This window comes from Oryzias latipes, chromosome 4 (genome assembly GCF_002234675.1).
Source record: "Oryzias latipes chromosome 4, ASM223467v1".
NCBI lineage: Eukaryota > Metazoa > Chordata > Actinopteri > Beloniformes > Adrianichthyidae > Oryzias > Oryzias latipes.
The window spans coordinates 28,846,374-28,860,076 of NC_019862.2; the positions used below are offsets into that span (position 1 = coordinate 28,846,374).

Here is a 13,703-nt window from a genome sequence, read left to right on the forward strand (position 1 = left end):
AGTGGAGTGATCCATCTTTCTATTTTTGCTATCTCCGTTAGGTTTTCGGCGCATCGTTTGCTGTGGTTCAAAAACAGACGAATACTGGAAACGAGTTCATATAGAGGCGAGATGATTTAAGAGCTAAAAAAGAAAAGAATAAAAAACGATAACAAATCTGATTACAAAACGCTAATTAGCAAAACAGTGGAGACATGAGAAAGACAAATTTTTCAAAGTGTTCACATTTGAAGATAAGTTTAAAAAAACATATAAAAGTCAAAATAATCATTTAATAAAAATCAGTTCAAGTTCTGGTTAAGCACACTAAAAATGACTAAATATTAATATTAATAGTTATTATTATGACTACTAAATGGTTCTAAATCTTAAGCATTAACAATTGTATAATTATTATTGTAAATTATTATTGTTGTTGTTAATAATAACAATAATTATTATTATTATAGTACTAATATTATTATTATTACTGCTTAAGATTTACAACCATTTGCTGGTAGTTACAGTGACAGGATGAAAAATGCTTAGTGATAATGGAAACTCTACATACTAGTATTGTTTTTCTCTTTTACTGTAAAGTGCATTGGTACAGTAAATGTGCAGCACTAACATCAGGCTGTGCTATTAAAGCCTTTCTCTCAAGGGGGAAAGTTGGTTCTTCTAAATAGGTCATCATTCAGACAATTATAGAAGCTTTTTGTCCTGTTTTATCTGAAGTAAAGTCAGACCAGAGGAAATCTACATCATTTAAGTTATAAAAACACACACAATGTTTGCTTATCTGCCTCATTAACAGAAAAAGAGACTGAAAGGAAATTATTTGGGATCTCTGGGGGAATATTATGCCAGACTACACTTTTTTTTCCTTGCCGGGGATGAAAAGGCACAATTAACAACCATCTACCAGAACAGAAATGTTTTCGCCAGAAACTCAAAAAGATCACACTCAAATACGGCTGATTGAGACTTTTTGGACTGATAGATGTTGTAGACAATACAGCAGAGTTTTGAACATTTTTTAATCTTCTTTAAATTCTCCGCAGGGATGGGGTTCATGAAGTCCATCCTCACTGAAGCACTGTTGTTACAAAAGAATGTGATTCTAATAATTGAGACCAAGGTTTACGTCCTCCTCTTTTTAACAGCAGATAAAATTTTATGAACCAAATGTAAATTTACATCTGCAAATCTGCAATTACAACATTTTAAAAACAAGAATACAGTTGGCAAAAGTTACAATTTTTTCTTCCCAGTTCGTCCTCTCTGCTGTTTTAATGGGTCGTGTAAAATCAAATTTTTGAGCTTCAAAGTGTATTGTAAAGCCCCGTGGGACATGTTTAGTCGTAGTTTCTGTGATTTGGGCGTGTTCTCGACATGGTCTTGTCACATGCTTTGGACGTACAGAACCCACTCTCAATGCGTTGATTACTACAGTGGCGTTACCCGGCGGTGTTTTCACTTGAAGACATTTGTCATTTTTTAGCTGTGGACTTTTGTCACTGCAAAGTCTCACCATAGTAATTTATGGTAGTGATCAAGCATAGTGTTTAAATTGATTGGATCTATTACAACACTTTACACTTGTGTGATGTTCTGGATTGTATGACCTGTTTTCAGTTTTTATAAAAGTAAAAAAGTGAAACAATTATTTTAGCGTAAAATTCAGCGGCTTTGCTTCATTTCTTTCACATTTTCTGTGAAGAACATGAATAAAACCTCATTTTCAATGATTGTACACCCAGCATTGAAATGATAAAAGAACTGTGGAAAGCGTAGATCCTATCCTGTGTTTCCTATTTTCGGTTGTGGTGTTTTCTGCTGCCACACAAAGCACCAACACAATTGAAAACCCAACTCGCAACATTGTCTGCTCTTACATCATGTCTGAACATTTTAGCCTCTCCTCTGCGTGAACCAAACTTTGTATTCTCGTGCCCCGTCCCGCCTGCAAATGAAACAAAGTGGGTGAATTTCATGGTATCTGAAGGTTAGATAAATTAAGGGAAAAAAAAGTAACAAATGGTCAAACCATTGTTCAGATTAAACAAAAACAAGAGCACGGAAGCCACGTCTGAACATGTACCACAGGAATTTCCACATTCCTTACAAAAAACAACCCCAAAGCAGTGTTTTGATCCATTCGCACATTTCTGGGTTTTCTTCTAAAAACCTGCTTTCTGAGCCCCAGCACCTCCCAATCCACGAAAACAAGTTGGTCCTCACATTAGAGATGCCCCTGCAGGGGTAGTTGATGGGATTCAGTGCTGCCAGCCCCGCCCCCAGGCTAACGCACACACCCACTTTCTCCATGGAGCTAGCGGCGATCGGCTAAAATGCTTTCATTTTCCATGCACAATATGCAGATCCATCTTTGCAAAAGTTTGAATGTTGTTTGTTTTATGAGGGAGAAACCGAGGCCGACTATAGGTTGATGTCATGAAAGGGGCGGCACCCATGAGGAGAGAAAGGCGGAGCTTCCGAGATCGAGTCGTCTTACTTCCAGATGGGAAAATGAGCAGTGAAAATAACTGATATCACATTAAAAAAAAAACATTCTTTCGTGTGCCAAAGGTCATATGTTATCATATGTATGAATAAAGTTTACTCTGAAAGGATTAAGAATAGCAGGAAACAGGCCATTTAAACTCTCAGTGCATTTGTTTAGCCTCATCACCACTTTGTGAGGATGAAACTGCTCATAATTCTTATATAGTGTCATCAGAAGCAATGCAATTTTACTGCATGGATCATTAAGTCATTTGTTTGCTGACAATAAACTCTTTTATTCATCAAATAATGTTTTTAACTTAAGGTCAAGGAAAGAACTATCAAAATACAGTACGAAAAAACATTAAAAATTCACCAAATATATGCTTATTTAGGTTTACAGACAAAAACAATGAGTAAAAATAGTTTTTGATTGATAATTTTAACAGAGCAGTTCTAATGATCTGTGTTGACAAAGTGAAAACCGGTAGACGACATGTTTGAGAGTCGGAAGGCTGATTTGAACTCTCATACAGTTACATTTATGCTTTCTGTTGGGGCAGGTGAAATAGATGATCTACATTTTAATGAGTAATCTATTCTTCGAAACAATGTTTTTTTGTCCAAGGAGGACTTGCAAAACACAAAAGCTGAAAAAATAACAACCATTTTTAACCATTTTTCACCTAATTAAGTGTTTGAACTCACTCTTCCTTTCAAACAAAATCCTACGTTTTTGGAGAAATAAGGACAATCTAAAATGCAACAACCAGCAATTGAGTTCTGTTGAATTTCTTTAGTTTGGCCATCCCTCCTGGGGGTGGCAGCATTGGTAAGCAGATGTACTGAAGGTATTGCATCCTAGTTGGGACCATGGATAAATATATATGTGTATATATATATATATATATATATATATATATATATATATATACATACATACATACATACATACATACATACATACATACATACATACATACATACATACATACATACATACATACATACATACATACATACATATATATATATATATATATATTTCACAGAAAATGTGAAAGAAATGAAGCAGGAATGTGGAAATTCCTGTGGTACATGTTCAGACGGGACTGTATATATATATATATATATATATATATATATATATATATATATATATATGTGTGTGTGTGCATCTGCAGACTACTGTCTGCAAAGGTAATAAACAAAGGTACATTTTACAAATAATCTGATTTTCTATGCAAATGTTTAAAAAAAATCATTGAAAACAATATTTTACGCTTACAGTAACACAATAAAAAATGTTTATCCTCTCTCCAAATATTTAGAAGACATTTACCAGTAAAATAATTTTAAAACGTAATAAAAGTTCTATAATAACTTTTGAACATAATATTCTGTCTTTGCACTTTCATAATATTGTTAACATTAAACAGTGAGGATGCAGGAGGGGTAAACTAGATGGAACAAGTGTTTAAAAGTCATTAATCCATTACTTTTACACCAACTCAATAACTGCATAGAACAGACAGAGCCCCTCTCCTTGCAGTCTTTTATTTAATAAAGTGGGTAGTTTTTCATTCTGATGCTTTTTTCCCACGGCCACACTCCCTTTGGATCGACCTTTAGATAAACTGTGTCAGCGTGCTGGAAACTGCGTGTGATTTTGTGAATTATGTAATTTGGGAAACTGGAAAAACAATATCCCACCTCACACGAAACACCCTTGGTCCGCAGCACAGTCCCCGCCCACTGGAAACTCAACTGATCTCTGATTGGTCCGAATGCCGGGGGGGCGTAGGCACCGACACGGGCCTGGAGGATTTTTGATTGGTCGCCGTTGCGTCACTCCAACTGTTGCCTGGTGATGCACTTGCAGCTTGTCAAGCGCACGATCCAGTTACTGGAGCTGCCTGCTGCAATGAAAACACCGTCGTCGGTGGGTCGATAAACGCGGGCCCACTTTCATCATTTCCCCCAAACACTGACTGAGTGAGTACTTTATTTATTCATTTTTCATTGGACTTGGCTAGAACGCTTCTGCTACAACACTAAATAGGGTTGTTTGGACACAATTTGCGGGCGTTTTCTGTCTAATGTTAGAAGAACATTAAAATCTCTATAAGGTTTATTTTTTTGGCTAACTTGGGGCTTTTTTTTTATGTAATGTGAATAGATGAACTGTAAATAGGGTTTGTTTTAGCTAATTTTGGGGATTGCTTTCTGTCTTGTGTGAATAAAAACACATTAAAATCTCTAAAAAGGGATTTTTTAAAGCTAATTTTTGGATTATTTTTCACTTTAATGTGAATAGAAACTCAGTTAAATCTCTAAAAAGGGATTTTTAAAGCTAATTTGGGGTATTTCTTTCTCTAATGTGAATAGCAACAAAGTAAAATCTCCAAATATGTTTTTTTAAAGCTAATTTTTGGGTTATTTTTCACTTTAATGTGAATAGAAACTCAGTTAAATCTCTAAAAAGGGATTTTTAAAGCTAATTTTTGGGGATTTCTTTCTCTAATGTGAATAGCAACAAAGTAAAATCTCCAAATATGTTTTTTTTAAAGCTAATTTTAGGAATTTGAATAGAACATAAATATTCTTATGGGGTTTCTTTTTTGCTAATCTGAGGGCTTTTTTTGGTCTAATATGAATAAAAGAAGCTGTACTTGATAAAAAAACAAAACAGCGTAGCTAAACAAGCGTTCAGAATTAAAACATTTCCTTCCAAGTTCAGTTAATGTGTGTTATTGCTGGATTTAATTCAATGCTTTTGCTAACATGCATACACATACAGCCACATGAACGGGTTTGGTTGCTGTCATGTGCAGAAAAGACTAAGGAAAAACAAACCAGCATCCATCTTCTTGGTAATGTGGTTCCTTGAAGGAGTGACAGAGAAAGCCCCCACGCCTGTGACGCTCCTGGCTGGGTTTCCAGCTCTGAAATTCCCTGTCTCCTGCTCAGTTTGGTGTAATCTGAAATCCATCTCAGCACCTCTAACTGTGGGCTGGTCACGTGACGAGCTTTTTCTTTTTCTCTGAGACTTCCACACCTTCAGCCCAACACCACCACGCATGAGTCACTCTGTTGATACAGACTAAATGCACGATCCGCAGTGGATCCCTGATCACATAAACCTTCAAGACGTGGGCCCTGCTGCCAGTGTTTGGCTGCAACAAAACAAAAGGCTGAAGATGTGCACAAGCACACTCCTGATACAAAGTCCCAGGCCGGTTCAGGTTCTTCTGGTTTCACTTCTGTGCTGGTTGGGGAAGATCAGACCACACAGCAGGTTTCAGTGTTCTGGGAGGCAGAGTTTATTCCAGTGCTGAGCTTTTGCATAGTGATGAGCGGCCCGCTATGCCCACTCCGCTGCAGTAAACTGGGAGTGTGAGTAGGCTACGCAAGTCCTTGATGTTCCCAGCTGGAGGAAATCGAGAAAATGGAATCTGGAGTCCTATCTAATTCAATAACGGTAAAGAGAGCGTAAATACCAGAGGACGTGCTTTCATCACGTTAACCATAAAAGTGGCGTTTTGGGATTCCAGAGAAAGAACATGAACAGTGTTCATGTTTGTTTGATAGAAAAATAATGTTTACATGGGGACTTTTCTTTTTTTTAGTTTGTGTTTAAGAGGTGGGCCTACTTTGCTGTATTTTTTGGTGAAGCAGAATAATTTCTGAAATCTGAAGAAGCTTTGTAAAAGCATAAATATGATGATGTAATGCTTGAGATTTAAAAGACCTATTGTGAAATTAAGCAAAGAAGAAATGCTGGATAAGAAAAACGGATACATAACAATGAGAAGACAAATGTTGATTTGAATGTTTTTTAATTGTTAGCTCCAGCTGCTCAACTTTGTTTTAACAATTTTTTCCACAGTCTTCACATAAAAATTACAAAAAAGTGATTTAAAACACACAAATAATTGACACGCAGACACGACTTATTTTATCTTTTCTTCTTCTTTCCTTTTTAATTACTGTATTACTTAAATCAGTGACCAGAGTAGGGGTGTGTATTGGCGATACGATACGTATCGCGATATTTCTACAGTGTCACTCGTTCTCATCTGGAGCCCACCACAAAGCACCACAGTCAGCGTTTTTTCGGGTCCTGGCAGCAAGTTTGGGTTCTGAAGGCATTGAGTTTGGCCGAATGAACATTTAGCATTTAACACAAGCCGATGCTCGCGGATCTTGTCGTCGTTTTGTGCGGCGTAGAGCTGCTCAAAGAGGCTCAGTGGGCGGTGCTGCCAACCAGGGGTCGGGTGTTTTAGTGGAAAACAAGAGTCAGATGCTGAAGGTCGCTCATAAATAATTAGATAAATGACTGATACAAGCACAAATGAAATATCGCGACATATCGCCAAATTGATTTTCCCTACACCCCCACTACAGTGCAGCTTATTCACTATTTGACTGACAACAGTTAAAGTGTGTTGTTTGAAGTTTTATTTCAACATTTTTCTTCTATTTTTACAAACTGCAGCATTGAAAAAGAATCACCTAAATTGCTATTATTGACTTACTTTTTCCTATAAAAGAAGTCTGTGCGCCGCTCCTTCTGAAGAAACACGTGGATAACCTGTTTGTAGACGTGTTCCCTTCTTATAAATCAGTTTTGAAAGTCTCTCTGTCTCATTGGAGATCACTGCCGGTGACATTTCTAAACAATCCTCCATTTAGAAAATGATGCCAAACAATTTATAAGAATAACTGGACGGCTGCACTTGACTTTCTATCGCTAATTCTATTCTCTTGGACGACCAGCGCCCTCTGCCTCGAGGCAGGGGTACTGCATGTCTCACCTAGAGTATTTCTAATGCGCATTTTTAGTGGATTAAAAAGACTAAATGGGTTACCAATGTAATCAGACAGTGGGCGAGAAATATAAAAACAGATATAATTAAAGATGAAGTGTCTTTTATGAAAGAAATACTGAAATAATAAAGTGCTTGCATCAGCTGCAGATCCAGTCAGTGTGTGCGGCGCAGGGAAGGCACGGGCGGCCGGTGCCTCACCTGCCGCTTTCTCGTGTAATTTAACAGGAAATTCATAAATTCTCTACATTTTCATCAAAGAAATGTTGAAAACAATCATTACTATCATTAACAAAACTATCATTAACAAAAAAGTAATGATAGAAAAGGCATGTTCAAAAAATGTTTTTGAAATATTATCCTTAAAACAAATATATGCATCCTATTTACTTCATGTATTTCTTAAGCCGTATTTTCCAGATGAGACAGCCTCACCTGCCTCCCTTGACTGCAGGTCACTGCTTGATACCTAAAAATGGGTTTGATAAATCTGTGTGTGTAGTACATTTTGGGAGCAATTATTCTGCATTATTAATGTTTGAAACGTCATACGTTTCGTTTTTAATGCAGAAGCATTCATTCTGGTGTTTTTCTGCAGGTGAAGACGCGTCACTGACGATCGGCATGTGGCGGATATTATGGCTCCCCGCAGACTTCTTGGAATCGGAGCGCTGGCTGCTCCTCGGCGTCCTGTAGCCGGAGCTCCACCTCTCGAGCTCCGTGCACAAAACACAGCTTACCTTTTAATTTCATGAAGATCTCTGGCCTCGGTGATGTAATGAATAAATTTGAAGTCCTTGGGATTGTGGGTGAAGGTAAGATTTTTTTCTTTTTCCCCCTCAGCTGTGTAACTTTGTTCTGCAAAATCTTTGCTCTCAAGCCTTTTTTCTGTTTCAATCTGTGAGAGGGCTTTTTAGTGAGCAATCATTTAATGGTTTTTACCCAATTTGCCTGCTGAGTAAAACCATTAAAAGCCTGATCAGAGCATCGCCACGAGACTGATGCTGTGACCTAAATTCATACTGTTTCAAATAAAGAGGAGTCAGTTTTTATAAAAGGAAAAAAAAACGTCTTGCTCTTAAGGGGTTTTAAACTAAAAATGCTGGAAAAAAGCATGTTTATAAAAAGAAAATCTATAAAAAAAACAATTCTGCACTTTTTGTATTTGTTTCAGTTATGATCAGAGCAAATTTCAGCTCCGCTCCTCCATGGTTAGTTCCCCTTTTCAAGAGAGGTTGTTGAAAGAATTGGGAAAGCTTCGGTTCAGAAAATGCTCTTAATTTTTTGTCCTGAAGCTAATTTATCTTCAGGACCACTACTGTCTCTGTTTGACACCTAAAACACAGAAAAGAGACATGTAATAAAAAAAAAGGCTAGAAAGAACTTATTTTATGCAATGAGGGTTCAAATGGTATAAACAGCCCAGAAGTAATACATTTAGAAAACTTCATTTTACAAGAATAAAATAAAAAAAGCAAAATATGAACAGCTGTTCTCCTTTCTGAATTAGGACATTTCTCCTTCACAGTCCTTTTTTCAAAGGTCTGTTTGTCTCTTCTGATACACCTTCACTCAAATGTGTTGAAGAAACTTCCTCAAAGTCAGAATCAAAGTCAGCTTTATTGTCAAAATCTTCAAACCAGTGAGAAGTCACCTTAAAAGTCAGATAGAAATGTTCTACATTTCTGCGTCCTGGGAGCTCATTCTTTTTCTGTAATGCTGCAAACACTCAGTTTTCATCCAGAACGCTCAGCAGGTCCTTTGATGCTAAGCTAGAGGAGCCAGTTTTGAATCCGGTTTACGTTGCTAAAAAACGAGCTAGATTTCCAGGAAAAGGCCTTTTGTTTTTGTTGCTCCTTTTTTAAATCTGTTTTTTTTAGATGATCTGTTTTGGTTTCTGTAGACACCTTCATTAAAAGAAACTTGACACCAAGATGATGTATCTGCAATAAAAAAATGACTATACTTTTCATAAGATGCTTATAATTGACGCTTTGTAAGAACTGGGTCTAAAACTGTGTACGCACAACAACTTATGTGGTCATTTTCATTTTATGGATGATCCATTTAGTCCTCAAATGATGTCAGACTTCACTGTATGACAGCTGTCCACTCTGGTGCTTCCTCAAAGAAAACAACACAGGTTCCTGGATTTGGGGTAAAAACGTCATCATCATAATTAAAAGACCACTGGGAACGCTTTGGAAACAGCAAACGATGACTGGAGTTAGACTTGAATGAAATCAGGCTCAGGGAAGGTGTCAACTTTTTTTCAAACTTCATGATGGAGAGATTTCATGAGGATTTATGGTGCATGATTCATTCCTTCACCGATTTCAAACACCAGTTGGAGTGAAGTGGTCGCATGAACATCACAGAACTCCAGTTTTTTCTTTCAGTCTTGTCTTTGGAGCCCAAAAATCCCATCATCCTCTTTTAACATCTTAAACTGGAGTAGAGGCGACGGACAGTTCGACTCTTCATCATTCTGAAATCGCTAGGATGCTTTTTTTTTTAAAGCCATACTCTGGTTCCTTAACAAACGTAAATACTTTTTGACCGTTTGCCGTCTTTCTGAAAGGTTATTTGTTCTTCTGTCAAACAATAGGTGACTTTTTTCTGAAAATCCAGTTTGTTGTAGCTTATTATGAAGTTCACTTTTCTTTGGCTTTGAGTCACTTGGTTAATGTAAATTAGCAGCAGCCCCAAGGTGAAGCCGCCCCCTTGTCCCAGTTTTTACACTCCCACATTTCTGCTGGCTGCGAGGAACAGGGGAACATCCAGCAGGTTTTTAAACGCTCGTCCAGTGCTGAGATGGCCTGGACGAAGGTCTGCCTTTTCAGGGGTAGAAACAAACCGAGTTTTATTTCCCCTTCATGCTCCTTCCAAATCCAGGCTCACATAATCCAGATTTATGGATTATTAGTCATCTTGAGGTTAGTTGTTAGAAAACATCTAGATTCACCCCAAGAATTAAACCACGTTATGTAATAATCCTTAGTCTCTTATTTGAATGTTGCATAAAATTGGGGGAAAAAAAGATCTGGAAGTACATTCTGTGCTAGTTCGATCCCTTTAATTTGAAAACATTTCACTTATCAAAGCTGCTGATTGACATCTGAATTTTAAGGATTATTTGTTTTTTAGTTTGGGGATTCAGTCAATGTTTTAAAGAGTCTAAAATAGATAGAAAGTGTTCTGCTTGCGGCGTCTGCAAAGCTATCTTTGCAACATTTATAACCTTTAGTGGCAATTTTGAATTCATGAGCACAGAAATAAGTGAAATGGTCCATGGCAACTTCAGAGAGCAGAGGAGCATCTGTGACGCCAAACACTAACTACTTACTGTGCACATGTAAGTCTAAACTCTTTCAAAGCCTTAGTCACATGCAGCCAACTGCCCTTACGGGTGGATAAAGGCTGTCTGTTGGTGAAAAATGGGTATGTATGTACGGGGCATGTGGGTAACTGGCAGGACATTTCAAAGTCATAGACTAAACATGTTTGACCACATAACACCTATCTTGGTCTCTTTGAACTGGCTGCCAGTGAAATATTTGTTTTTTTTTAATCAAAAATCTGGTCCTTACTTTTAAGTCCCTGGCAGGTACGGCTCCTTCTTACATCTCCAGTCCGCTTTCAAGATACTCTCCCCCTAAAGTCCTTAAGTTTCACCAACCAGCTTGTGTTAATGGTTCCCAGAACCAAACGTAGGGTAGGTTTCGGGGGGACCGTGTGTTTGCTGTGTCGGATCCTAAACTATGGAATCAGTTGCCACCAGCAATTAGAGAGGTCACACTCTTGGAAAGTTTAAAAAAAGAATTGTTCCTCCATTTCAGCGGTTTAGCATCAGCCTAGCCCTGGTTTTAATCTCTTTTAAATTGGTTTTATGCTTTTTATTCTTTTCTTTTGATGTCTCCACGATGTTTAATTTGGTTTTATGCTTGTAGTTAGTTCTTGTATGGTTTGTTCTCCATGTGTCCAGTACTTTGGGTCTTCTTGGCTGGTGGTGGAAGGTGCTTTATAAATAAATAAATAAATAAATGATGATGATGATGATGATGATGATGATGATGATGATGATGATGATGATGATGATGATGATGATGATAGACCACTCGGTTAGCCCGTAGAGCGAAAATGTTCATGCACATTTTTCTCTAATGTCATGCTGCGGGTGAGAGGTTGTAGCAAACACTTAAACAACACGTAAGGGTAAAGTTGGTGAGACGTGGCTTGTTGTGGCTTGTCATCTTTTTAACCCCTCCAACTCCTGAACACTATGTAAGGAGTTAGTGCTGAAAGGTGTGTGCTGTTTGTGTGTCCCTTAGTTGCTGTTAGTAATGACAACATTAGACAGAGTGTAGCTTGTGCAGACATCCTATTGGCATCCTGTGGGCACTTATGTATCACCTGCAGCGCACACTAAGGGGTTAAAGTCCTTTCTGTGGGTGTGACCCGTCCCCTGGGGGAGCGGTGAGCTGCAGACACAGCCGTGCTCGGGAGCCATTTGGTGGTTTAACCCCGCAATCCAATCCCTTAATGCTGAGTGTCAAGCAGGGAGGCATTGATTCCCAGTTTTAGTCTTTGGTTGACTTGGGCGGACAGTCGACCACAAGGCCACTGAGCTGCATGCAGCATTTGCGCGCGGTCAGTAAGGAGCCAGTGCACGCATTGAGTGGTGCATTAAGGCACGACAGTGGTATGTTTCATTTTCATGACGTCCCTTAAGGTGGCCATACGAGCCTGAAGGGAGCTATGAGACACACCTGCGCTCCCCTTAAGATGCAGCCATTCCTCTACAACCCCCATTGACATCCCAAAAATGGAAAGTACTATTGTCGTGTATGTGGTAAGTGTATGTAAAGTATATGTAAGGCGATTAGTAAATTGCACTTGCTTATGACGTACAGGTGATGCTGTGGTACGATCCCTTTACGCGGCACTCTTGTCAGAATTAAGGTGATGACTGTGGTCACACAGGACTAACATTAAGCGGTAGTGCACAGCTCCACTTGATGCGATTATTTGTGTATATTAATTGTTTGTTGTCGTGAGTTTTCATGTGGTGCTGTACCTGCCTGAGGTGGCCTAAGGATGGCGCCAAACTGAGAAGCTCTCAAAGAGGGTTTCACCACTACCTGGACTCCATGAATGGGTTTATCTGTTCTGCTTTTGTTGATGTTTTTTGTCAACCCTCCCCCCTCCCATTGTATCATTAGTAGTTCAACCCACTCAACTAAAAGTCCTCAGGTGTGTGGTAATGTTTGGTCAGTTATTTAAGTTCTTTCCTAAGTTATTTTGAGTTTATGAAGTTGACCTCTTTTATGGGCCCCTTTAAACTGTCTGTTCAGTTGGATTTTGTGAACTTTGACATTAAAAATGATTCATTTTTGGACTAAATACCTGCGCTCTTAGCCGTGATTGCCTGGTCCATCACAGTAAGGTACTGGCCCCTTACTGACCATGCATGAATGTGATATGTAAGAGTCCATGGGATGTCCACCAAACTGCGCTCAGATTGTCTAACTTCCTGATTTCTAACAGTCAGGCTGGACGCAAGGATTGGTCTATGCCCTGATCACACGAACAGAACTCATGGGGCTGTTGCACTTCACAGGATTTGGGAGGATTTGAAAAAAGAAAAACTACAGGTTTGCCCATGTTTCACCCACAGACAGCCTGTATCCACAGTTGTGACTAAGGCTTTCAGTTGTTTAATTGGTATTGCTTTCGAGTTTTCTGTATTTAGGTTTTGGATTTCTTCCTTTCATTCAGTTATGGTGAAGGTCACAGCAGCAACTTCACCCGCTTCACTCCGTGCATTTAAGATTATGGCCCGGTCAGATTCTCTGTCACCGTTTTCCTGTTGTTTTTGTCTCCTCAGGTATAGTTTTGGTTCAGTTCTTTGACTTTCACAGCCATGAGTTTGGTAGATCAATAAATGTGAGTGTCTCTGCTTTTCCTGGGTTGGGTGTTGGAGCAGCCTCTCATGGAGAAAACACAGCATTTTGTAACAGTGTTCTGCTTGTGCAGGAGCACAGAGAGGTTCATCATATGTCTTCCCGGTCCAAGAATTCCTCTGGAGCCCTCAGGGAATGTGTGTGTGTGTGTGCCCACGTGTGTGTGTGTGTGTGCCAGGGTCGATAACATCAGAGCTCCAGAAGCTCACCAGCTCCTCTGTCCTACTTTCTGAACCACCTGTCCTTTTATTGGGAGAGCAGCCTTTCTTTTCCTATTTTTTATAGCTCCTTTAAACAACTCAACATGTGTGTTTGTTTGCAGACTTGGTAAACTTGTTTTCAGTTTTTGTCACTCGTTTCGGATACTAAAAAAAAATAACACCGTACAGACAAAAAAAGTAAATGTAAAATTGAAGAACATTGT

The 13,703-nt window shown here is 38.7% G+C and overlaps 1 protein-coding gene across 7 annotated transcripts in view; it reads left to right on the forward strand.

Moving 5' to 3' along the window:
• Positions 1-4,355: 4,355 nt before the first annotated feature.
• The window catches only part of cdkl5 (cyclin dependent kinase like 5), a 47,387-nt gene continuing 38,039 nt past the window's right edge, over positions 4,356-13,703 (forward strand). For all 7 annotated transcript variants that reach the window (XM_011474466.3, XM_011474467.3, XM_020702670.2 and 4 more), the window contains exons 1-2: positions 4,356-4,482; positions 7,915-8,131. In XM_011474466.3, coding sequence (XP_011472768.1) covers positions 8,068-8,131 — 64 coding nt within the window. In that variant the 5' untranslated portion in view covers positions 4,356-4,482; positions 7,915-8,067. The remainder of the gene's footprint in view (positions 4,483-7,914; positions 8,132-13,703) is intronic.